Source organism: Carcharhinus amblyrhynchos, unplaced genomic scaffold, assembly GCF_965287045.1.
Source record: "Carcharhinus amblyrhynchos unplaced genomic scaffold, sCarAmb.v2.hapA scaffold_596, whole genome shotgun sequence".
In the NCBI taxonomy this organism is placed as follows: domain Eukaryota; kingdom Metazoa; phylum Chordata; class Chondrichthyes; order Carcharhiniformes; family Carcharhinidae; genus Carcharhinus; species Carcharhinus amblyrhynchos.
Window position 1 is genome coordinate 13,524 of NW_027650336.1, and position 26,316 is coordinate 39,839.

General features: G+C 51.2%; 1 protein-coding gene across 1 annotated transcript in view; it reads right to left on the reverse strand.

Annotated features, from left to right (window-relative positions):
* Positions 1–389: 389 nt before the first annotated feature.
* LOC145339665 (IgGFc-binding protein-like) overlaps positions 390–26,316 on the reverse strand; it is a 41,768-nt gene continuing 15,841 nt past the window's right edge. The window contains exons 5-19 of the mRNA XM_080184179.1: positions 24,975–25,573; positions 23,587–24,157; positions 17,959–18,557; positions 16,571–17,141; positions 15,533–15,732; positions 15,037–15,417; positions 13,957–14,243; positions 11,106–11,374; positions 10,137–10,253; positions 7,931–8,115; positions 6,385–6,545; positions 5,200–5,448; positions 3,233–3,392; positions 2,023–2,125; positions 390–646 (exon numbers count right to left, since the gene is read on the reverse strand). Of these exons, the coding sequence (XP_080040305.1) occupies positions 561–646; positions 2,023–2,125; positions 3,233–3,392; positions 5,200–5,448; positions 6,385–6,545; positions 7,931–8,115; positions 10,137–10,253; positions 11,106–11,374; positions 13,957–14,243; positions 15,037–15,417; positions 15,533–15,732; positions 16,571–17,141; positions 17,959–18,557; positions 23,587–24,157; positions 24,975–25,573 (4,538 nt within the window). The 3' untranslated portion in view covers positions 390–560. The remainder of the gene's footprint in view (positions 647–2,022; positions 2,126–3,232; positions 3,393–5,199; positions 5,449–6,384; positions 6,546–7,930; positions 8,116–10,136; positions 10,254–11,105; positions 11,375–13,956; positions 14,244–15,036; positions 15,418–15,532; positions 15,733–16,570; positions 17,142–17,958; positions 18,558–23,586; positions 24,158–24,974; positions 25,574–26,316) is intronic.

The following is a 26,316-nucleotide window of genomic DNA, read 5'->3' on the forward strand; positions in this document are numbered from 1 at the left end:
CTGCGGGGTGGGGGGGGGTCCTGGGCTGGCCAGCAATCGGGGGGCCGCCGCGGATGTGTAGAGTCTCTCTGGTTTCAGGTTCTGGGTGGAAATGGACCTTGTCCCTGCGAAATCGATCGAGCTTCGCCCTGGCTGCCTCCATATCGTACAGAGAACCCAAACTCCCACCAATAAACGCAGCGGAAATTACTCCCATATTCCCGTGAATTCAACACTTTGAGCTTTTTCGGGAGAATCCCAGTCTCTGATTCTCCGCTCACCAGAAACATCTCCCCGGTTTGATGTTGAACTTCGATGAGATGAAAGTCAGCAGTTTTGAGAGAATGAGGTTTGAAAATTCTCTGAAATATCTTTAGCCCGAATATTGATAAATAAAGACACCAGCAATCTTTCCAGTTAATCAGGTTTATTTACAAGATCTGAGAAAAATCAGGATAAAATGTTTACACAATGAGAGAAAGGCAACTTTTAAACCATGATATCAATGTGGAAAGAAGCTGGGTAAAGCAGCAAGGACACAGCTGGTGAAGTTGGTCCCAATGCCATAAACCAATGGCAGATTAATGGAGTAACAGGATAACCAGTAACAAGCAGGCTGCTGAGATTGAAGAGAAAGGAAGGTTCTGGTTGGATGCAGAAACATCATCTGTGGACAAGGGAAAAGTCAGACCTTAGACGCTGCACACAAGAGACTAATTAACAAGGTATTCATCAACAGAAGAACACGGAAGGTTATCCAACCTCTCGGGACATTTCCACAGAGGGAGGTAGTGAATGATCACATCATGCTGTCCGTATCACTGCCTCCTCTTTGCTGTCCACAATCTGATAGAACCTCTACACTGCAGAAGAGGCCATTCGGCCCATTGAGTCTGCACTGACTCTCGGACAGGCCCCCTCCCCATCAGACCCACGTAACCACACACATTTAGCACGGCCAATCCACCCAACCGACACATTTTCCCACACTAAGGCTGGAGTTTTACCATCCCGCTCACTACAGGAATCGGAGCAGGTGAGTGGGAGACCTCGGAAAGGTCCATTCACATCGGGGGAGATCTTATTGTTTGGAGACAAACAAGAATGCACAATCCCACAGGAAGGGGCAATTTAGCACGGCCAATCCCTCCTAGGGTGGTGAGGGATTGGAATGCCCTGCCTGCTGCGGTTGTAAATGTGCCTAGTTTGGGGGCGTTTAAGAGATCCGTGGATAGGTTTATGGATGAAAAGGGATTGGTTTAGGTTAGAGGGTCATTGCTTTTTAATTGGTCGGCACAACATCGTGGGCTGAAGGGCCTGTTCTGCGCTGTAATGTTCTATGTTCTAACCTGCACAGCTTGGGGTAGCACGGTGACACAGTAGGTTAGCGCTGCTGTCTCACAGCGCCAGGGAACCGGGTTCGATTCCCGGGGGGGCACGGTGACACAGTGGGTTAGCGCTGCTGTCTCACAGCGCCAGGGACCCGGGTTCGATTCCCGGGGGCACGGTGACACAGTGGGTTAGCACTGCTGCCTCACAGCGCCAGGGACCCGGGTTCGATTCCTGGGGGCACGGTGACACAGTGGGTTAGCACTGCTGTCTCACAGCGCCAGGGACCCGGGTTCGATTCCCGGGGGCACGGTGACACAGTGGGTTAGCACTGCTGTCTCACAGTGCCAGGGACCCGGGTTCGATTCCCGGGGGCACGGTGACACAGTGGGTTAGCACTGCTGCCTCAGAGCGCCAGGGACCCGGGTTCGATTCCAGCCTCAGGTGAGTGTGTGGAGTTTTCACCTTCTCTGTGTAGCTGCCTGCACCGATTCCCAATTTCAGCTCAAGCTGGGAATGTTGTCCGGGTCTAGGGCTGGGGCTGGGAGCTGGGGGCTGGGAGCTGGGTGGGTGGTGTGACTGAGTGAACGTATCTGTAAACTAGCTCAGTATTTCAGGATCAAGTTTCTTGGACACCGTGGCAATGGTTCAAGGCTGGGTAACTCTGTACGAGTTACTGTTTATCGCAGCATCGTGTCAGCTTTTTTCACTCACCCGCAATAACTTCACCCGTCTCCGGCTGATCCAAGGTGAACGGACCAATGGTAAGGATATCTGATAGGCCACTACTCCGGACGGACCTTCCAGCGGGACAGTGCTGCGGTCAAGAGATAATGTTTATTTGAATAAAAGTCGTGTTTGATGGGGGAGAAAACCATCCAGAAATCCAACATTTCAGGCATTGCTTTGTGAAAGAGGATTTTTCCACAAACGGTGAAAATATTGGTTTTGAAACAAAAAAACTGCTCGAGTCACAATCCAATTCCTAAATGCTCCAAAATAAAGGATTTGCTCCTCAGGGAAAGTCCAAACCTGAGGAAAACTGCCCGTGTCACTCACAAACAATAACTCAAATCCGACAAGTGAATCTGTTCCTCTGTCAGTTCCTGAGTTCTGACCATCGAAATGAAAATGTTTACATACAGAATTCAGAAAGAAGTGTCCATTTTTGCCAAGCTGTTGTTGGTGGGAGGTTATCTCAGCTGGAATCCGGACCCTGGGAGAGTTGGTTCCCATTTGTTTGAACTCTCCACTGAATCTTTCCGCCATCGTTCATTTCCAGAATCTGTCAAACGGGCGGTTTTCTTGCTGGTTTTTTTCAGCTGAGCAAGTCATGGGAATTTACACCATTCTGTGTGATACAGAAGGAGTAATGTGATTCCCGCCAGTAGGGGGAGGAGGAGGGGAGAGTGCGGCACCTCAGCTCACCTGTAAGCTGGCTGCTGAGCACTAGGGGGCATCACTGTGTAGGTTCCCAATCTCCCAGAATACCTTTGTACACAGGATACTGTCATTCCACCCACCAGCCCCACACAAACCCTGGTGAGATGGCGAGACACCAGGCCCAAGGCCAGTTTTTCACCTCTTACCCGATCTTCCCGGCTCACCAGACCGATCGAGCAGTGTGGCGGTGAGTCGGTAAGATTGTGCTGGTTGAATCTCCAAACCTCCCACAATCAGAGAAGTGAAGCAGCCTCCAGCTGGGGGAGAGCAAGAGGCCACATCTGAATGGTGAATGATGGGTGAACCAGCGACACCTGGTGGGAGATCAGTGGTTGAACACCCAGTGGTAGTGTTTTTCTAACTGGGGATAAGTGTCTCCTGGGATGATTGTAAAGTGTTTAGTTGGGAGAAGGGTCAGAGGGTGAGTCACCCTGAGGATGAAGGGAAGATTATTTATTTGAGGAAGATGGAATGAACTTACCGCTGAACACGAAGTGGATCGGAAGTTACACAGCCGTGTTTGACAATGCAGATAGAGCTGGTTCACGTCACCAACAAACTTAAACACAGTGAATGAGAAGCGGCAGATCAGAGAGACGCCGTTTTCAGCCACTTCCACCTCACTGACTGTATTTGGGCACCTGCAATGAAGGTGAACGTGATTGGTTGTATCTACACTGATGATGGTCAGTACTGACCCCACATTCTCCCACACGATCACAGAACAGCACAGAAAGAGGCCCTTTGGCCCATCCTGTCCATACCAACCCAGGTGTCCTTTCTAATCCCACCTTCCTGTAGCCAGCCCCCAGTCCTGTACCTTCCAGAGCTGCAGATCCAGCTCACTTTTAAAAGAGTCTTTGCCTCCACCACCAACTTGGACAGTGAATTCCAGGCACCCTCCAGTGTGAGGCCATTCGGCCCATTGAGTGTGTGCTGGATCTTTCCAAGCGCAGTCCAGGGGCATTAATTCCTTGGCATCTTCCCAGTCTAATCAATGGCTGGGATTGACATCCCAGTGAATCTCCTCCCATCTTTTAATCCATTTCTATTCCCTCCATTGCCTCCTTTCTGCCCCCTCATCACCTCCTGGCTCTTTGGGTCTCTCCCACTCCATCAGATACATTCCCCTCTGCCCCTCACTCATTCCCCTCTGCCCCTCACTCATTCCCCTCTGCCCCTCTGATTGACTCAAACCCATCTCCCCAGAAAGCCTCCCTCCCATTTTGATAAAGAGCCATTGGCCTCAAAATATTAAATCTCCTGCCAAATATATCCAGCCTTCAAAATCTGGGTGGAAAAGGAAAATCCTTAGATTTTTAAACCATTGAAAATAGGAGCCAGGAGTAGGCCATTCTGCCCTCCTATCCTCTTCTCCCATTCATTACCATCATGGCTGATTATCCATCTCTGGCACGGCACGGTAGCACAGTGGGTTAGCACTGCTACTTCAGAGCTCCAAGGACCTGGGTTCGATTCCCGGCTTGGGTCACTGTCTGTGTGGAGTTTGCACATTCTCCTCGTGTCTGCGTGGGTTTCCTCCAGTTTCCTCCCACAGTCTAAACTTGTGTGGGTTAGGTTGATTGGCCACGCTAAAGTTGTCCCTTAGTGTCCTGAGATGCACAGGTTAGGGGGATTAGTGGGTATAATACGTAGGGATGGGGGGGGTTGGGCCTGGGTGGGATTGTGGTCAGTGCAGACTCGATGGGCCGAATGGCCTCTTTCTGCACTGTAGGGTCTCTATGATTCTACAGCACTAACCAACCCCTCCCCCCTTATCCTTTGATCCCCTTCACTGCAAGTGTAATATCTGACTGCTTCTGGAAAACATCTCAGCTGCTTCCTGTGGGAGTGAACTCCACACATTCACCACCCGCTGGGTGACGACATTTCTCCTCATCTCCGTCCTAACCGGCCCACCCTGAATCCTCAGACTGTGATCCCCTGGTTCTGGACTCCCCCCACCATCAGGAACACCCTCCCTGTGTCGACCCTGTCTGTTCTTGGAGACATTTCTGCACCCGGTGAGCCTGTGGAATTTGTCACTAAGGGAAGTAGTTGATGCCAAAACATTAAATGTATTCAAGAGGTGGCTGGATAGATCACTTGGGGCAAAGGGGAGTCAAAGATTATGGGGAGAAAGCAGGATGAGGCTACTGAGTTGGACCATCAGCCATGATGGTGAATGGGGGAAACAGGCTCGAAGGGCTGAATGGCCTCTTGCTGCTCCTATCCTCTCTCTGTTTTGACACAATCGCAACATTTAAGAGGCATCTTGACAGATGTGTGCCTGGGCAGCGGATACAGGGATCCGGACCGCGTAGAGGCAAAAGGTCTTTGGAAAGGTGTCATGTGTTAGCACAGACTCGATGGGCCGAAGGACCTGCTCCTGTGTGGTTTGTTCTCTGATCCTTACACACAATACCGAGGGGACGGCGACATACTCACTGGCTGCTGATGAGGCTCCAGCGTGTTGATGAAGAAGGGTTGGCCACTGGGGTGGTCCAGCAGTTCTCCAGCATTGTCACAAACTGATTGGGATCAATCCCAGAGACCCAGATCCCAATGTAAACTCGATCATTCACACCGAGCCTGACTGGAGTGTGAGTGAAGGGCTGCTGATACCGAGAGTCACGATACATTACCATCATCACCTCATATGTCCCCTCCCCTTCCGGTAAGGTCACATGTACAATGCTGTTCAGTGGAAGAACACACACACACTAAAGTTAAAATCCACCCAGAATATTTCAGCACAATTCTAAAGCTTTAATGTCGATACTCGGGAGTTTTAAAGATGTATTTTAGATTAATCTCATCCAGAATAACCCAGCGTTCACACCGTGCAGTTTTGCTTTTAGTCGAGACGTTTGCGATAAATATCCATGTTCCATCAGACGTAGGCTGCCACTCAGCCCATCGATTCTGCCCCGTCGCACAGTCAGATCCCATCTGATCTGACGATACAATCCCCTATCTGCTTGTTCAAACTTTACAATGAACCCAATTTGCAGATGTTTCTCACTCCTGGGACACGGGCCCCACTGGCTGGGGTCAGTATTTATCCCCCATCCCCAGTTACCCTCAGAGTTAACCACACTGCTGAGGCTCTGGTGTCATATGTCGGCCAGACCGGATAAGGACAGCAGATTTCCTTCCCTAAAGGACATTAGTGACCCAGATGGGTTTTTCAGATGGTCATCAGTAGACTTTTAATTCCAGATTTTTATTAAATTCACATTTCACCATTGGCTGTGGTGGGATTCGAACCCAGGTCCTCAGAACATTATCCTGGCTCTCTGGATGACTGCCTCCCCTAGAGAGATGAACGCATGACAAATGGACGTATCGACACTTCATCCTCCAATTTGCAATTGGTTCAAATTAAAACGTTGGATAAAAGTTTGAGCTTTTTCTCTCGAAGGAGCGAAAGGTCCTTGATTTTTAGAGCAGGTGGGTGTGAGACGGCCTGGTGGAGGGATATTACCCACTGCAGGCTGTTCATTGCCAGGGTGGTCCAGCCGGAGGGAGGCCCAGGCTGGGTTCGAGGAGATCCTATCTGCAGTTTGTATCACTAACCGTGCCTGGGAATCTCGCTGCTGCTACTGGTACAAAAGAAGGTAAGATTCTCACCTTTGGACCACCTCATCCGATGCAAACAGAGAGACGTTCATTGTCAGAGGGAAGGCACATGAGAATGCCAAAGCCAGAGTCCGATTGCGAGAGACAACCCCATAGTCCTCGATAACCGTGGCTTGGATGGTGTTTGAGTGAGTGAAATGGGTGTTGTTTACCTAAATATTTAAAAATAAAACCCTCCTTAAAGGGAATCAAATCATACAATCATTACAATACCCTAGGAGGCCATTCAGCCCATCGAGGCTGCACGACTCTCTTCCCACCCAGGCCCTATCCCTGTCCTATTCCTGTAACCCCATGCATTCTTACCATGGCCAATCCCCCCTAACCTGCACATCCTTGGACACTAAGGGCACCGTGTTGTTATTCCACCCTCACAAGGTCAGGGAGGGGCCGGTGAGTGTGGAATACAACTTCCCCCTCCTAGCCCAGCGTGGAGGACACAGTAACCCAGCTCAGGAGTAATGCCAATCGGACACCAGTCATTGGGGGTCTGTTAAACACTCACCCCTCCCCTCCACCCCAGCGCCCCCCCCCGTCAGCTATGTGTCAGCTTGAAAGATAATCAGCCATTCGGCCCATCGAGTCTGTGCTGCCATTCACTGAGATTGTGACTGTTCCGATTGGATTATCCTCAATCCTGCCTTATCCCTATAACCCTCGATTCCCTGCCTGATTAAGGTGAGTCTGTCCCAGTCTGGAACACACTCAGTGACCCAGCCTCTACAGCACTCTGCGGCTAAGAATTCCACACATTCACTGCCCTCGGAGAGAAGATCCCTCCTCATCTCTGGGCGATCCCCTTACTCTGAGATTCTGGTCCCAGAATCTCCCACAAGGGGAAACAACCTCTCAGCATCGACCCTGTCAACCGCCCCCCCCCACCCTGAGAATCTGATATCTCTCAATGAGGTCACCCTCATTCTTCTAAACTCCAGAGAGTACAGACCGAACCTACTCAACCTCTCATTCGGAAACCCCTCCCTATCCGGGGTTGACCGAGTGAACCTACTCTGACTGCCTCCAATACTTGGATATCTGTTCACAGAACACTAGGTGTATATTCTCCACCTGTCTGTAACTCCAGCTTCCTGTTCCCCCCCAATAGGAAATCATTGATTAGGTTTTTGGGGTGGGACAGAGAGAGGAAATATCCCCTTTCCTTCGTGCCCTGACACTTTCCCCTTGGCTGGTGTCCAGCTGCCTGGTGATGCCTATTTCTATCTGTTGCCTCCTGGGTCTTGTCCTTTCTCTGATATATTATTCGTCCTGGTGTTGGCCGGAGCTCCCTGAACTTGGAAAGCCAAGTTACAGCGTCAAAACAAGACGAAGATTAGCGTTAGGGTCATTCTCTCCGACTGAATATTCCCCACAAATCATTCCCAAAATAGGAAGGGGAAGATTGATGGGAATATTGACTGCCTGGTGAAAGATGGGAAGGTGAGAGTGGAAAATCTCTCCTTTCTGGATAGATTGGTGACTTGGTCAGTGTCTTTACAAAGTCAACCCTTTCACTCTGACCAGCTCTCTGCAGACGTACCTTGAGATTGGATCCACAGGAGGGTCTGCTGGTGTCGAACTGGAAGACCAACCTCCCATTGGTAAGATGCCCGATGCAGCGGGGGTCATTCAGGTGGAAGCTGTGAGTGTGCCAACCATCGTTGAAGAGTAGGCAGCGTGACAGAGAGATCTCACTGCTGTTACCGCCACATCTCAGTCTGTAATCTGCAACCACAACACAAACTATCAACCATCAATTTACAGGATGGAACCTCGCTCTCCAATCATTCCTCAATTCATTCAGGGTGGGGTGGGGGCTTTCACTGGGCTGAGATTACCCAACAACAGGGGGCAGGTCACAGGAGAGTGGGACGCTGAGAATGACAAACAGAAATCGCGACAGATCTCATTGGGATGGGACATGTTGCACACAATGTGGTCAAAATCATTTTGTCTTCGAGGGAGAGACGGGAAAGAGACAATAGAAAGTTTGAACTGGATGGCACGGTGCCACAGTGGGTTACCGCTGCCTCACAGTGCCAGGGACCCAGGTTCGATTCCCGGGGGGGGGGGCACGGTGACACAGTGGGTTAGCACTGCTGCCTCACAGCACCAGGGACCCGGGTTCGATTCCCGGGGGCACGGTGACACAGTGGGTTAGCACTGCTGCCTCACAGCGCCAGGGACCCGGGTTCGATTCCCGGGGGCACGGTGACACAGTGGGTTAACACTGCTGTCTCACAGCGCCAGGGACCCGGGTTCGATTCCCGGGGGCACGGTGACACAGTGGGTTAGCACTGCTGTCTCACAGCGCCAGTGACCCGGGTTCGATTCCCGGGGGCACGGTGACACAGTGGGTTAGCACTGCTGCCTCACAGCGCCAGGGACCCGGGTTCGATTCCCAGGGGGGCACGGTGACACAGTGGGTTAGCACTGCTGCCTCATAGCGCCAGGGACCTGGGTTCAATTCCTGGCTTGGGTCACTGTCTGTGTGGAGTTTGCATGTTCTCCCCATGTCTGTGTGGGTTTCCTCCGGGTGCTCCGGTTTCCTCCCACAGTCTGAAAGATGTGCAGGTTGGGGAGCATTGACCTGAACAGGTGCCGGAGTGTGACGACTTGGGGAATTTCACAGCAACTTCATTGCAGTGTTAATGCGAGCCTTATTTGTGATTAATAAAGAAGCTTTAGCTGACGTACAAAACAGCTGGAGATGGATAATGAGAAACTGAGAGGAAAACTACATCTGTTTCGAACCTGACGGGTGTGTATCACACAGCCTGCCGCACAAGGTCAGTGGGGAGGAGGGGGGGGGGGCTGTACCGGGATTGGGGACCGGCCCCTAACTCACCCTGACTTCCTGAGACCAGTCCCAGTGGGATATCAGTCTCTCACTGGGACACAGCGCACGGCCGGTTCCCACGCTGGAATTCACATTCCCACCTGATGGACAAGGCTGGGACAGAACGACCAGGTCCACTAACCATTCCCACCCCTCCGGGAGAGGGACACCCCAACGGGAATTAAAGCAACTGGGTCTCAATAACAGGAGGCAGCTGGAGGGGGCAGTGTGTGTGTGAGGGGGGAGGGCCCAGCACTTGGTCCTTATCCCTGAATGTCAGACCGTTCCGAGAGCTCATCCAGGGACTTTTTAAAGGATGCGAGGCATCCCCCGCACCCACATCCCCCCCCAGACAGCACATTCCAGACCACCCCCCCCACCCTCTGGGGAAAATGTTTTTCCTCGAATTCCACCCCCCCCCCCCCCTCAACCCCCCCCCCCTCCCTTCGAACCTGTGTCCCCTGTGACTGACCCTCAACTAAGGGAAACAGCTGCTCCCTATCCCACTCTGTCCCTCATAATCTTGTCCCTCGTTCAGGTCCCCCTCAGTCTCTTCTCCAGAGGAAACAACCCCAGCCTTTCCCGTTTGGGTTTTATTCCTGGTCACCCACCATCCTGACTCGGATTTATTTTCCTCCAGGATCCTGGAATTCCCTCCCTAACAGCACTGTGGGTGTCCCTACACCGCACGGGGAGCGCAGTGGGTTCACCCACCACCTCCTGAAGGGAAGGGGAGTCAGTGTTGGGCCCGGCAGCGACACACACACCCTGGTGACTGAATGTAAAATGAAATAGGTCTGTGTGTTCCTGAAGGATTTCCTGTTTTCACCCAGGGACACGGGAGAGTTTATCCAGAGAACCATCCGTGTAGGGAGAAAATGGATAGTGGTTTCCAGCAGATTCTTACCGTAGTTCTTGTCTTGTCCGCTGCTTACATCATCACAAAAGCAGCCATAAGTTCCTCGGTTCTCCCCGCACCATTCATTCTCCTGACACAACTGTTCCTCACACGGATGCTGCAGAGCTGGGATAGAGCACAGTCTGTATCGTTAGAGCCACCGCACACTCACCCGGCTTCACAACAGATCCACCCAATCGCTTCTACTCCACCCCCGGCTCATCACCCAGAATTCCCCCATCAACACGGGGGATAGGAGCAGGAGGCCATTCAGCCCTTCCAGCCTGCTCCCTCATTCATCACCATCATGGCTGATCATCCAACTCAATACCTCATCCCCCTTACTCCCCAAACCCTTCCATCCTCTTCACAGTGCTGTATCTGACTGTTTCCTGAAGTCAGACAATGTTTCGGCATCAACTCCTTCCCATGGGAATGAATTCCACAGACTCACTGGGTGAGGAAATGTCTCCTCACCTCCGTCCTAACCGGTCGACCCCCCAGTCCTCAGACTGTGACCCCTGGTTCTGGACTCCCCCCATCGGGAACATCCATCTACCCTGTCTGGTCCTGTTAGAATGTTATAAGTCTCCAGGAGATCCCCCCTTTAAAATTTTTTAAAGTTTATTTATTAGACACAAGTCAGGCGTACATCAACACTGCAATGAAGTTACTGTGAAGTTCCCCTAGTTGCCACAGTCTGGTGCCTATTCGGGTCATTGTACCCAACCAGCACATCTTTCAGAACTCCAGTGGAAACATCTCTACCTGATTCAGACACTCCTCATAAATCAGTCCCACCACCCCAGGAATCAGCCTGGTAAACCCTCACCGTGCTCCCTCTATAACAAGGACATCCCTCCTCGGAGGAGACCAAAACTGCACACAATCCTCCCGGTGTGGCCTTACCAACACCCTGGTATTGAGTGAGAGGTTTTGAAATACAACACCCATCAGGAAGGAAACTCAGATGCTTACGACAGTCTCGGCTGTGGTGCCAAGGGGCCACCGACACCCCCTGAGATTTACAAGCCTCCTGGTAAGCTTGGATGGCTTCACACAGCATCAGGTTACTGGTACCATAATGACACAGGTCATAGACACAGGATGTGTAGTAATTAATGGGTTCCAGATGCCAGTGACAGGGAGCAAAGGGGCCAGTCTGATTGAGGATGATTGAGCAGAGAGACTCAAACTCAGCAGCACGGGCACATTCCATCTCCGAGCGCCGATCACCATCTTCACATCTACAAAACAACAAACCCAGAGTCAAGGTGACAATCAGTCTGATCCCAGAGCAGTTATCCTGGTCCCCCTCGCACAGAGACAGTCATCAACATCTCCCTGAAATATAACACTCACCAACAGGAAAAATCCCCAATCAACTCAGGCAATGAATAAACGGAAACTTCCTCATAACTCCCAATCTCCGATTATTCCACAGCTCTGTATCTAACCCTGTGCTGTACCTGTCCTGGGAGTGTTTGATGGGGGGACAGTGTAGAGGGAGCTTTACTCTGTATCTAACCCCGTGCTGTTCCTGTCCTGGGAGTGTTTGATGGGGGGACAGTGTAGAGGGAGCTTTACTCTGTATCTAACCCTGTGCTGTACCTGTCCTGGGAGTGTTTGATGGGGGGACAGTGTAGAGGGAGCTTTACTCTGTATCCAACCCCGTGCTGTACCTGTCCTGGGAGTGTTTGATGGGGACAGTGTAGAGGGAGCTTTACTCTGTATCTAACCCCGTGCTGTACCTGTCCTGGGAGTGTTTGATGGGGGACAGTGTAGAGGGAGCTTTACTCTGTATCTAACCCTGTGCTGTACCTGTCCTGGGAGTGTTTGATGGGGGACAGTGTAGAGGGAGCTTTACTCTGTATCTAACCCTGTGCTGTACCTGTCCTGGGAGTGTTTGATGGGGACAGTGTAGAGGGAGCTTTACTCTGTATCTAACCCCGTGCTGTTCCTGTCCTGGGAGTGTTTGATGGGGGGACAGTGTAGAGGGAGCTTTACTCTGTATCTAACCCTGTGCTGTACCTGTCCTGGGAGTGTTTGATGGGGACAGTGTAGAGGGAGATTTACTCTGTATCTAACCCCGTGCTGTACCTGTCCTGGGAGTGTTTGATGGGGGGACAGTGTAGAGGGAGCTTTACTCTGTATCCAACCCCGTGCTGTACCTGTCCTGGGAGTGTTTGATGGGGACAGTGTAGAGGGAGCTTTACTCTGTATCTAACCCCGTGCTGTACCTGTCCTGGGAGTGTTTGATGGGGGACAGTGTAGAGGGAGCTTTACTCTGTATCTAACCCTGTGCTGTACCTGTCCTGGGAGTGTTTGATGGGGGACAGTGTAGAGGGAGCTTTACTCTGTATCTAACCCTGTGCTGTACCTGTCCTGGGAGTGTTTGATGGGGGGGACAGTGTAGAGGGAGCTTTACTCTGTATCTAACCCCGTGCTGTCCCTGTCCTGGGAGTGTTTGATGGGGACAGTGTAGAGGGAGCTTTACTCTGTATCTAACCCCATGCTGTACCTGTCCTGGGAGTGTTTGATGGGGGACAGTGTAGAGGGAGCTTTACTCTGTATCTAACCCTGTGCTGTACCTGTCCTGGGAGTGTTTGATGGGGGGGACAGTGTAGAGGGAGCTTTACTCTGTATCTAACCCCGTGCTGTCCCTGTCCTGGGAATGTTTGATGGGGACAGTGTAGAGGGAGCTTTACTCTGTATCTAACCCTGTGCTGTACCTGTCCTGGGAGTGTTTGATGGGGGGGACAGTGTAGAGGGAGCTTTACTCTGTATCTAACCCCGTGCTGTCCCTGTCCTGGGAGTGTTTGATGGGGGGGACAGTGTAGAGGGAGCTTTACTCTGTATCTAACCCCGTGCTGTCCCTGTCCTGGGAATGTTTGATGGGGACAGTGTAGAGGGAGTTTTTACTCTTTCTTGTGTGAGGTAAGAATTGAATTAGTTTTTGGTGTTGTTAAAGGTGAATATCGAGAGTAAGGTTGTTCCCTGGAGTTACAGTAAGGCACCATCCAGAGACAATGGACATTCTGCACTTTACTGGTCATCTCCACTGGGACGTGTGTGTCTCTGTCAGGCCCAGCATGAGGTCAGGGGCTGAGTGACGCTGGTGAAACTGGGGGTCTCTGAGCAGGTTATTGCTGAGTAGATGCTGCTGGATGGCACTATCGATGACCCCTTCCATCACTTTACTGATGATGGAGAGTAGACTGATTGGGCAGTAATTTGCCGGGTTGGATTTGTCCTGCTTTTTGTGTAGTGGACAGACCCGGGTAACTCTCCACATTGCCGGGTAGGTATCAGTGTTGTAACTGTACTGGGAGAGCTTGGCCAGGGGAACGGCAAGTTCTGGAGCACAAGTCTTCAATACTATTGCCGGAATGTTCTCAGGGCCCATTCCCTTTACAGGATCCCAGTGTCTCCAGTTGTTTCTTGATATCACGTGGAGTGAATCAGATTGGCTGGAGACCAGTATCCGAGATACTGGGGATCACTGGAGGAGGCCGAGATGGATCGTCCACTCCACACTTCCGGCTGAAGTTCCCTGGGAATACCTCAGCCTTATTTTTTAACCTGATGTGCTGGGCTTCTCCATCATTGAGGACGGGGACATTTGTGGAGCTTCCTCCTCCAGTGAGTTGTTTAATTATCCACCAGCATTCCCCATCGGATGTGGAGGGGCTGCAGAGCTGAGATCAGATCCATTGGTTGTGGGATCGCTTATCCCGACAGGATTATTCGGGATGAAGGAGAGGTCAACACTCAAACCTCCTGTCTCCTTTCAGGATATTCTATCTTTGGCTACACACAAAACCCTTACCTCCGGTCACTCTTCTCCGTTTTCCAAGAATTTCCAAATGCGTTATCATCCCTCGCTCTTTCTCCCGTGGGCAGAACCTTATCGTCCGTCCAGTCACCATTGAAATTCCCACACATGCCACACAATCTGTTGGTGTATTGGGGTCCGACTCTCAGCAGCAGAGTGTTCCGCCCATTGTAAAGCACCGTAACGTTATTGACCGCAGATACCTCGATGAAACCGTCCAGCTCTGATACCCTGGCCACGCTGGGGATATTGTGAGGAGTCCGAACAGCTGTCCCATTCACCTGGGAATACAAAGGCCAGCTCAGCCTTGCCTGAATGTACTTTTCCTAAAACCCACCGACAGGAAATTCCCCACCAATAGCACAGGAGTTTCTCCAGTAAAGCACAGTTACTGGGGATAGCGACACAAGAGCAATGTTTCCTGAGCTTTCCACCTCTGCAAGAACATTAACACCCTCAGAAGTAGGGAAAGGAGGAGGCCATTCAGCCCCTCGAGCCTGTGCAGGGGGATGGCACTGAGTCATCACACTGGATCACCATTCCCGGGATGTTGCCCTGGTATGGAGGGTATCAGCTATGAGGAGAGATTGGGTAAACTGGGGTCGTTCCCCCTGGAAAGACGGAGAATGAGGGGAGACCTAATAGAGGTGGATAAAATTATGAAGATTGTAGATAGAGTGAACAGTGGGAAGCTTTTACCCAGGTCGGAGGTGACGATCACAAGGGGGTCACAGGTTCAAGGTGAGGGGGGTGAGGTTTAACTCAGATATGAGAGGGACGTATTTTACGCAGAGGGTGGTGGGGGCCTGGAATGCGCTGCCCAGCAGGGTGGTGGAGGCGGACATGCTGGGATCGTTTAAGAATTACCCGGATAGTCACATGAACAGACTGGGAATGGAGGGATACAAACCAATGGACCAGTTGGACCAATGAGCAGCACAGGATTGGAGGGGCCGAAGGGCCTGTTTCCTGTGCTGTTCTTAGTTTTGTTTTGTTGACCCGGATCCCTTTCCCCAGGATGATTTTCCAGCGCTGCCGAGTATTTGAAGGCGGTGTTATAGGAAAGATACTCACTGTGACGCCTCTCCCACTGTGGATGGCAATGTGAACCCCAGCAAGGTAGACGTGAACTCGAGACACAAAGGAGACCAGGTTGTTGCGCCTGTGCCGGTTCTCCGCCGTCACTCGGAACCCAGGCGCCGAGGATGGTCCACAAACCTTGGCAATGTCGTAGTCACAGGTGCCCTGGAAATGAGCCAGCGCTCCGTCGAAGGTCAGGTAGTGGGGGTCACCTGTCACGGTGCAGGTTGCGTAGGAACTGAAACAACCTCTGCGGCCTTTCCTGGTGGTACATCGCTGGTTTTGACCACAGGCTGTGGGAACGCACCTCACCTCACCCCTGCCGTAACACTGGCACTTAGAGCTGCAGTCGGCAGCTGACACTGCCTCACCCACCTGCAAAGGGAGAGTCGGAAAGTCCAGAAATAAATATCCGCCACTTAATCACCAGTTCCCTCCCCCTTGCCCACCACCAGTGGTGCCAATCTCTGGGTGCCAGCTGTGTACCTACCTTCAGGTACACGCCATTGTGGTAACAGCCACACTGTCCGGAGGGGACACAGATATCCCCACTCCTCAGGTAGCCAGGGTCACAGAAACAGCCTTCAGCACATCTCTGGTAGCAGGGGGTAGTCAGGGAGACGTTGACACAATCACCCTGACAAGGATCTCCACAAACCTCAAAGTGACTGTTCTCCGGGCACTGGACACCTGGAGGTAAAGACAAGAACAGCTCAGTGTGGGCACAAGATCACAAAATCTCACAATGGTTTCAGTGCAGAGGGAGGCCATTCAGCCCATTGTGTCTGTACTGGCTCTCCAATCCAACATGGTGACCCAGTGCCATTCCCCGGCCTTTTCCCCGTCTCCCTGCACATCGTTTCCATTCGAATCACCATCCGACTCCCTCTCGAATCCCTCGATCGATCCTGCCTCCACCACACTCCCAGACAGAACATTCCAGAACCCAGCCCCTCGCTGGGTCAGAGTTTCCCCTCACGTCACACTGGCTTCTTTTACAAATCAGTTTCTATCCGTGTCCTCTCACTCCCGATGCTTCTCCGAGTGGGAACAGTTTCTCCCGATTTCCTCTGTCCAGCTCCCTTTGAACATCTGGATCTAATCTCCTCTCAGCCTCTCCTCTCTCCAAGAACAGCCCCAATCTCCCCAATCCATCCTCATCCCTGGAACCATTCCTGTAAACCTCTCCTGCTCTCTCGCCAATGTCTCCACGTCCTTCCTATAGCGCGGCACCCAGAACTGTGCACAATATTCCCGCTGAGGTCTAACTAATGTCTTGTATAAGTTCAGCACAACCTCCTGCCTCTTGTACTCTGTGCCCCCATTCATAAATCCCAGAATACTATCAGCATCATTAACCCCTCTCCCTCCCCCCGTCCTGCCACCGACACTGATCTCTGCACAGATCCCCCCAGCTCCCTCTGCTCCGGCCCCCTTTCAGAATTGGAACGGGTGAATCCAGTGCCCAGGATATTGAACAGAAACTTGGGAGAGTGAGAGGGTGATCTTTTCAAAGACATCTTCTTACCACAGCCTGTGCCATTTCTCCAGTCTCCGATGGTGATGCCTCTCCTCTGACACTGGTCTGCATAAGATTCAATGGCCTGACAGAGTGACTGGTGGCTTCCGGCTAATGCGCACAGATCAAAGACACAGTTAGCAGTGTAAGCTGTTGGCCTCAGCACCGAGTGACATTGGCGGAATGGCCCCTGGGCATCACTCAGAACCCCACAGTAACTTTCCGAGGCGTAGGCACGGTGAGCTGCTTCAGTGCAGGCGGGGCTGGGGGGGCCTGTGTCGTCCACGCAGCCAGAGCCAGAGGTTGGCCTTTTCCAGCTGTTCCCAAAGGCTGAGGCAGCGGCCAAGGCGCTCCCGTTGGGGGACAGGAAATCGTCAGCAGCCTCTCCGTTGAGGTTTCCACACAGTCCGCACACAGAGCCCCAATAGGTGATTGGGACTGACACCACCGCGTAATGGTTCCAGTCATAGGAGACACTGAGGCCAAAATCCGTCTGCAGCAAGGCCGCTGATCCACTCTGGGAAAGGCCCACTTTTCCAGAGCCTAATCTCAACGGCAAATTAAAGGCCTCACCATTGACCTGTTACCACGGAGACACAGGGAGAAAGGCAGTTACCGACGGAAATATAAGATCAACTCAACAATCTGCGTCCCGCAGTGAGATGTTAGTGTTGCTGACAGTCAGGACGATAGTCTGAGGCTACACACTGACTTTGATCAGCTGGGAAATTGGCCAGAGCAATGGCAGATGGAATTTAATCCTGATAAATGTCAGCTGATACATTTTGGGATGTTGAATAAGGGTCGGATTGACACCATCAACAGTGGGTCCACAGTGAGTGTTGAGGAACAAAGGGACCCTGGTGTACAATTCCATAGATCCCTGAAGGTGGGAGCCCAGGGAGATAGAGTGGTGAAGCAGGCGTACGGAAGGCCAAAGCATAGGATATAGGGACAGGGAGGCCTTGGTACAAACCTGTTTGTGAACAGAACTCCCACTCACCTGATGAAAGGGAAGAGCCCCAAATGCTAGTGGATTTTTGCTACTGAATAAACCTGTTGGACTTTAACCTGGTGTTGTGAGCCTTCTTACAGAGGTGTCTCAGACCAGAGGCTGTTAGTTTAAGGTGAGCAGTAAGTGGTTTAGAGAGGATCTGAGGAAATGCTTTCTGACCCAGAGGGTGGTGGAGGGAAGGTGCTGCCTGAGAGGGTGGTGGAGGCAGGGACTCTCACAACAGTTAAGAAGCATCTGGATGAACACTTCAATCACCAAGGCACAGTGAGCTGTGGACCAGGGACTGGGAAATGGGATGAGTATAGATTGGTATTTGATGGTGGACACTGATATGATGGGCTGAAGGGCCTGTTTGTGTGCTGTCCCACTCTATGATCCTTACCTGAACTTTGCCAGTTTGACCCCTGGACAGCTGGATCTGATATCCGTACACCTGGATCTCAACCAGACGTGTCCAGGACACGGGGCTGGAGCTGCGCTGATCATTCTCCACCTCAATGTTGAACATTGTGAGGTTCCCAGACACTCCGCAGTACTTACTCAAGGTGTATTTACAAGTTCCCTGGAAATCAAATGTTCTGCCGTCAAAGGTGGAATAATGGGGGTCACCTGTGGCCCAGCAGGTGGCCCTCTCTTTGGGGTAGCAGCCCCGCACTCCGTCCACAAGGCGGCAGTCTTCATGGAGGCTGCAGCTGTGATCTTCACACCTCATGCCCATGGTGGCGTTCCAGCAGGTACATTTTCTGCTGCAGTTCTCTGTTAGGATCACCATCTCACCTTTACTGTAATAACCACCCTGGAACGAGCAGCCACACTGACTGAGGGGCACACACACAGCCCCACTCAGGATGTAGCCATCATCGCACTCACAGCTCTCTCTACAAGGCTGACTGCAGTATAATGGTGCTGTTGTATCGGCACAACTGGCAGGACAGGCGGAACTACAGGCGGCATAGTGACTGTGTGACGGGCAGGGGAGTCCTGAAAGACACAATGACACGGGGGTTACAGTAAAGAACGCAGTGACAGACAAACCCTGTCCTTTCCCTCATTGCTCGGCACAGAAAGCCTCTGGGAGCCGCAAGAACTCAAAGAACAAAGAAAATTCCAGCTCAGGAACAGGCCCTTCGGCCCCTCCAATCCTGCACTGACCCGTGCTGCCCCCGACTGAACTAAAACCCCCTCCCCTTCCGGGGTCCGTATCCCTCTATTCCCATCCTATTCATGGATTTGTCCAAACACCCCTTAAAACTCACTATCATATCCGCTTCCACTCCCTCCCCCGGCAGCGAGTTCCAGGCACCCACCCCCCTCTGTGTAAAAAATCTGCCTCGTACATCTCCTTTAAACCTTGTCCCTCGCACCTTAAACCTGTACCCCCGAGTAATTGACTCTTCCACCCTGGGGAAAAAGCTTCTGACTATCCACTCTGTCCATGCCCCTCATAATCTTGTAGACTTCTATCAGGTCTCCCCTCAACCTCCGTCACTCCAGTGAGAACAAACCAAGTTTCTCCAACCTGTCCTCATAGCTAATGCCCTCCATACCAGGCAACATCCTGGTAAATCTTTTCTGTTCCCTCTCCAAAGCCTCCACATCCTTCTGGTAGTGTGGTGACCAGAATTGAACACTATATTCCAAGTGTGGCCTAACTAAGGTTCTATAAAGCTGCAACATGACTTGCCAATTTTTAAACTCAATACCCCGGCCGATGAAGGCAAGCATGCCGTATGCCTTCTTGACTCCGTTCTCCACCTGCATTGCCACCTTCAGTGACCTGTGTACCTGTACACCCAGATCCCTCTGCCTATCAATACTCTGAAGGGTTCTGCCATTTACTGTATATTTCCTATCTGTATTAGACCTTCCAAAATGTATTCCCTCACATTTGTCTGGATTAAACTCCATCTGCCATCTCTCTGCCCAAGCCTCCAACTGAATTTGCCGGGGCCCTGGCAGACATATTTAAAATGTCAGTATTCACGGGGGAGGTGCCGGGTGATTGGAGGGTGGTTCATGTTGTTCCGTTGTTTAAAAAAGGTTCCAAAAGAAATCCGGGAAATTACAGTCCAGTAAGTTTGACATCGGTGGTGGGCAAGTTATTAGAAGGTGTGATAAGGGATAGGATCTACAAATATTTGGATAGACAGGGATTTATTAGGGAGAGTCAACATGGCTTTGTGTGTGGTAGGTCATGTTTAACCAATCTATTAGAGATTTTCGAGGAGGTCACCAGGAAAGTGGATGAAGGGAAGGCGGTGGATGTTGTCTACCTGGATTTCAGCAAGGCCTTTGATAAGGTCTCTCATGGGAGGTTAGTTAGGAAGGTTCAGTCGCTGGGTATACATGGGGAGGTAGTAAATTGGATTAGACACTGGCTCAATGGAAGAAGCCAGAGAGTGGTTGTGGAGGATTGCTTCTCTGAGTGGAAGCCTGTGACTAGTGGAGTGCCGCAGGGATCGGTGTTGGGTCCATTGTTGTTTGTCATCGATATCAATGATCTGGATGATAATGTGGTAAATTGGATCAGCAAATTTGCTGATGATACAAAGATTGGAGGTGTAGTGGACAGTGAGGAAGGGTTTCACAGCTTGCAGAGGGATTTGGACCAACTAGAAAAATGGGCTGAAAAATGGCAAATGGAATTTAACGCAGACAAGTGTGAGGTATTGCACTTTGGAACAACAAACCAAAGTAGAACGTACAGGGTCAATGGTAGGACTCTGAAGAGTGCAGTTGAACCGAGGGATCTGGGAATACAGGTACAGAATTCCCTAAAAGTGACGTCACAGGTGGATAGGGTGGTAAAGAGTGGTTTTGGTACATTGACCTTTATAAATCGGAGTATCAAGTATAAAAGTTGGAGTGTTATGGTGAGGTTATATAAGGCATTGGTGAGGCTGAATTTAGAGTATTGTGTACAGTTTTGGTCACCTAGTTACAGGAAGGATGTAAATAAGGTTGAGAGAGTGCAGAGAAGGTTCACAAGGATGTTGCCGGGACTTGAGAAGCTGAGTTACAGAGAGAGATTGAATAGGTTAGGACTTTATTCCCTGGAGAATGAGGGGAGATTTGATAGAGGTGTATAAGGTGAGATGGGTATAGATAGAGTGAATGCAAGCAGGCTTTTTCCACTGAGGCTAGGGGAGAAAAAAACCAGAGGGCATGGGTTAAGGGTGAAAGGAGAAAAGTTTAAAGGGAATATTAGGGGGGGGGATTCTTCACACAGAGAGTGGTGGGAGTGTGGAATGAGCTGCCGGATAAAGTGGTAAATGCGGGATCACTTTTAACATTTAAGAAAAACTTGGATGGGTTCATGGATGAGAGGGGTGTGGAGGGATATGGTCCAAGAGCAGGTCAGTGGGACTAGGCAAAAAATGGTTCAGCACAGACAAGAAGGGCCAAAAGGCCTGTTTCTGAACTGGAATTTTCCATGGTTCTATCAAATCTCCTCTCAGCCTCTCCTCTCTCCAAGAACAGCCCCAATCTCCCCAATCCATCCTCATCCCTGGAACCATTCCTGTAAACCTCTCCTGCTCTCTCGCCAATGTCTCCACGTCCTTCCCATAGCGCGGCACCCAGAACTGTGCACAATATTCCCGCTGAGGTCTAACTAATGTCTTGTATAAGTTCAGCACAACCTCCTGCCTCTTGTGCTCCTGAATGAATACTTTGCGTCGGTATTCACGAAGAAGAGGGGTTTGGAAGCGTGCGGTCTGTTAGAGGAAGCTGAGGATCAGCTGCAGGAGATATCTACTACGAGGGAGGAAGTGCTAGGGCTTTTAGGTAGCGTAAGGACGGATAAAGCTCCGGGGCCTGATGGTATTTATCCCAGGCTGCTAAGGGAGGTGAGGGATGAAATTGCTGGGCCTCTGACGCAAATCTTTGTCTCTTCTTTGGACACAGGTGAGGTCCCAGAAGACTGGAGGGTGGCAAATGTGGTACCGCTGTTCAAAAAAGGTAGTAGGGATAACCCTGGGAATTATAGGCCGGTGAGTTTGACATCGGTGGTAGGGAAATTAATGGAAAAAGTACTTAGGGGTAGGATGTATGAGCATTTGGAGCGTTGCGGTCTGATTGGGGATACGCAACATGGCTTTGTTAGAGGGAGGTCTTGCCTTACGAGTCTGGTGGAATTCTTTGAGGAGGTGACAAAAACGGTTGACGATGGGAGAGCCGTTGATGTCATCTATATGGATTTCAGTAAGGCGTTTGACAAAGTCCCTCAAGGTAGGCTGGTAGAAAAGGTTAAGGCGCTTGGGATACGAGGCCAGGTAGCTAGGTGGATTGAGAACTGGCTGGGAAATAGGAGACAGAGGGTAGTTGTGGAGGGGACTTTGTCCAGCTGGAGGCCAGTGACCAGTGGTGTGCCACAGGGCTCAGTACTGGGACCTCTCCTCTTTGTAGTCTACATAAATGACTTGGAAGAGAGCGTAGGTGGTGTGATCAGCAAGTTTGCTGATGACACCAAGATGGCAGGGTTGGCGGGTACTGAAGTGGATTGTCAGGTGATACAACAGGATATAGATAGGTTGGTGCATTGGGCAGATTGGTGGCAGATGGAATTTAATCCTGACAAATGCGAGGTGATGCATTTTGGAAGGAATAATGTAGAGAGGAGCTATGTGATTAAAGGTAGACAAATTAGGAGTATAGAAACACAGAGGGACCTGGGAGTGCAGGTTCACAAATCCATGAAGGTTGTGACACAAGTGGAGAATGTTGTCAGGAAGGCTTATGGAATGTTAGCCTTTATAGGAAGAGGTATAGAGTTTAAAAGCTGCCGTCTAATGCTTCAGTTGTATAGAACGTTGGTTAGACCGCATTTGGAGTACTGCGTCCAGTTCTGGTCACCTTACTACCGGAAGGACGTGGAGGCTCTGGAGAGGGTGCAGAGGAGGTTTACCAGGATGTTGCCTGGTATGGAGGGGTTGGGTTACGAGGAAAGGTTGGAGAAACTGGGACTTTTCTCTTTGGAAAGACGGAGATTGAGGGGTGACATGATAGAGGTATATAAGATACTGAAGGGAATAGACAGGGTCAATAGTGAGAGACTGCTCCCTAGACTGGGTACGAACACGAGAGGTCATGATTTAAGGGTGAGGGGGGAGAGGTATAATTTGGATATGAGAGGAAGGTTCTTTACTCAGAGAGTTGTGGGGGTATGGAACGCGCCACCGAGTAGGGTGGTGGAGGCAGGAACGTTGGACTCGTTTAAGGTTCAGTTAGACAGACACATGAGTGAAACGAGGATGGAGGGTTCTGGTAGGGGTTATTGAATAAGGTTAGAACCTCAGGAGACACCGGAAAGGCAGACTTTTGATTAACGTTTTTGTCTTTTTATTCCGCAGGTGGAGGTCCACCTCGTTGTCAAACGAGGGGCATGCAGACGGTGGGTCGTGCGTGGGCTGCTCTTGGAGGTTCCGGGAGTGGCCTAGTACTTCGTGTCGGTGTGTGTGCTTGATCCTGGACCGGTAGACGGGCGCTGCAACAGCTCAGTGACTAGCACTGCTAGCTGTGCAGATACATGGATTTGGGCCTGTGTCTGTGGGAGTTTGCGCATTCTCCCTGTGGTTGCGTGGGTTTCCTCCGGGCGCTCCGGTTTCCTCCCACACCCCAAAGATGTGCTCTTAGGCTGATTGGTTTTTACCAAATTGACATTATTCTCCCCTGAATCTGGCTAAGTTAGGGGTTCCATTCGTAGACATGCAGGGTAGAATAGGTGTAGGGGATGCGGCGGCGCGGGCTCGTTGGGCCGAAGGGCCTGTTTCCCGTGCTGGGTTGTTCTTTGTGCTCTGTGCCCCTATTCATAAATCCCAGAATACTATCAGCATCATTAACCCCTCTCCCTCCCCCCGTCCTGCCACCGACACTGATCTCTGCACAGATCCCCCCAGCTCCCTCTGCTCCGGCCCCCTTTCAGAATTGGAACGGGTGAATCCAGTGCCCAGGATATTGAACAGAAACTTGGGAGAGTGAGAGGGTGATCTTTTCAAAGACATCTTCTTACCACAGCCTGTGCCATTTCTCCAGTCTCCGATGGTGATGCCTCTCCTCTGACACTGGTCTGCATAAGATTCAATGGCCTGACAGAGTGACTGGTGGCTTCCGGCTAATGCGCACAGATCAAAGACACAGTTAGCAGTGTAAGCTGTTGGCCTCAGCACCGAGTGACATTGGCGGAATGGCCCCTGGGCATCACTCAGAACCCCACAGTAACTTTCCGAGGCGTAGGCACGGTGAGCTGCTTCAGTGCAGGCGGGGCTGGGGGGGCCTGTGTCGTCCACGCAGCCAGAGCCAGAGGTTGGCCTTTTCCAGCTGTTCCCAAAGGCTGAGGCAGAGGCCAAGGCGCTCCCGTTGGGGGACAGGAAATCGTCAGCAGCCTCTCCGTTGAGGTTTCCACACAGTCCGCACACAGAGCCCCAATAGGTGATTGGGACTGACACCACCGCGTAATGGTTCCAGTCATAGGAGACACTGAGGCCAAAATCCGTCTGCAGCAAGGCCGCTGATCCACTCTGGGAAAGGCCCACTTTTCCAGAGCCTAATCTCAACGGCAAATTAAAGGCCTCGCCATTGACCTGTTACCACGGAGACACAGGGAGAAAGGCAGTTACCGACGGAAATATAAGATCAACTCAACAATCTGCGTCCCGCAGTGAGATGTTAGTGTTGCTGACAGTCAGGACGATAGTCTGAGGCTACACACTGACTTTGATCAGCTGGGAAATTGGCCAGAGCAATGGCAGATGGAATTTAATCCTGATAAATGTCAGCTGATACATTTTGGGATGTTGAATAAGGGTCGGATTGACACCATCAACAGTGGGTCCACAGTGAGTGTTGGGGAACAAAGGGACCCTGGTGTACAATTCCATAGATCCCTGAAGGTGGGAGCCCAGGGAGATAGAGTGGTGAAGCAGGCGTACGGAAGGCCAAAGCAGAGGATATAGGGACAGGGAGGCCTTGGTACAAACCTGTTTGTGAACAGAACTCCCACTCACCTGATGAAAGGGAAGAGCCCCAAATGCTAGTGGATTTTTGCTACTGAATAAACCTGTTGGACTTTAACCTGGTGTTGTGAGCCTTCTTACAGAGGTGTCTCAGACTAGAGGCTGTTAGTTTAAGGTGAGCAGTAAGTGGTTTAGAGAGGATCTGAGGAAATGCTTTCTGACCCAGAGGGTGGTGGAGGGAAGGTGCTGCCTGAGAGGGTGGTGGAGGCAGGGACTCTCACAACAGTTAAGAAGCATCTGGATGAACACTTCAATCACCAAGGCACAGTGAGCTGTGGACCAGGGACTGGGAAATGGGATGAGTATAGATTGGTATTTGATGGTGGACACTGATATGATGGGCTGAAGGGCCTGTTTGTGTGCTGTCCCACTCTATGGTCCTTACCTGAACTTTGCCAGTTTGACCCCTGAACAGCTGGATCTGATATCCGTACACCTGGATCTCAACCAGACGTGTCCAGGACACGGGGCTGGAGCTGCGCTGATCATTCTCCACCTCAATGTTGAACATTGTGAGGTTCCCAGACACTCCGCAGTACTTACTCAAGGTGTATTTACAAGTTCCCTGGAAATCAAATGTTCTGCCGTCAAAGGTGGAATAATGGGGGTCACCTGTGGCCCAGCAGGTGGCCCTCTCTTTGGGGTAGCAGCCCCGCACTCCGTCCACAAGGCGGCAGTCTTCATGGAGGCTGCAGCTGTGATCTTCACACCTCATGCCCATGGTGGCGTTCCAGCAGGTACATTTTCTGCTGCAGTTCTCTGTTAGGATCACCATCTCACCTTTACTGTAATAACCACCCTGGAACGAGCAGCCACACTGACTGAGGGGCACACACACAGCCCCACTCAGGATGTAGCCATCATCGCACTCACAGCTCTCTCTACAAGGCTGACTGCAGTATAATGGTGCTGTTGTATCGGCACAACTGGCAGGACAGGCGGAACTACAGGCGGCATAGTGACTGTGTGACGGGCAGGGGAGTCCTGAAAGACACAATGACACGGGGGTTACAGTAAAGAACGCAGTGACAGACAAACCCTGTCCTTTCCCTCATTGCTCGGCACAGAAAGCCTCTGGGAGCCGCAAGAACTCAAAGAACAAAGAAAATTCCAGCTCAGGAACAGGCCCTTCGGCCCCTCCAATCCTGCACTGACCCGTGCTGCCCCCGACTGAACTAAAACCCCCTCCCCTTCCGGGGACCGTATCCCTCTATTCCCATCCTATTCATGGATTTGTCCAAACGCCCCTTAAAACTCACTATCGTATCCGCTTCCACTCCCTCCCCCGGCAACGAGTTCCAGGCACCCACCCCCCTCTGTGTAAAAAATCTGCCTCGTACATCTCCTTTAAACCTTGCCCCTCGCACCTTAAACCTGTGCCCCCGAGTAATTGGCTCTTCCACCCTGGGAAAAAGCTTCTGACTATCCACTCTGTCCATGCCTCTCATAATCTTGTAGACTTCTATCAGGTCTCCCCTCAACCTCCATCGCTCCAGTGAGAACAAACCAAGTTTCTCCAATCTCTCCTCATAGTTAATGCCCTCCATACCAGGCAACATCCTGGTAAATCTTTTCTGTACCCTCTCCAAAGCCTCCACATCCTTCTGGTAGTGTGGTGACCAGAATTGAACACTATATTCCAAGTGCAGCCTAACTAAGGTTCTATAAAGCTGCAACATGACTTGCCAATTTTTAAACTCAATGCCCCGGCCGATGAAGGCAAGCAT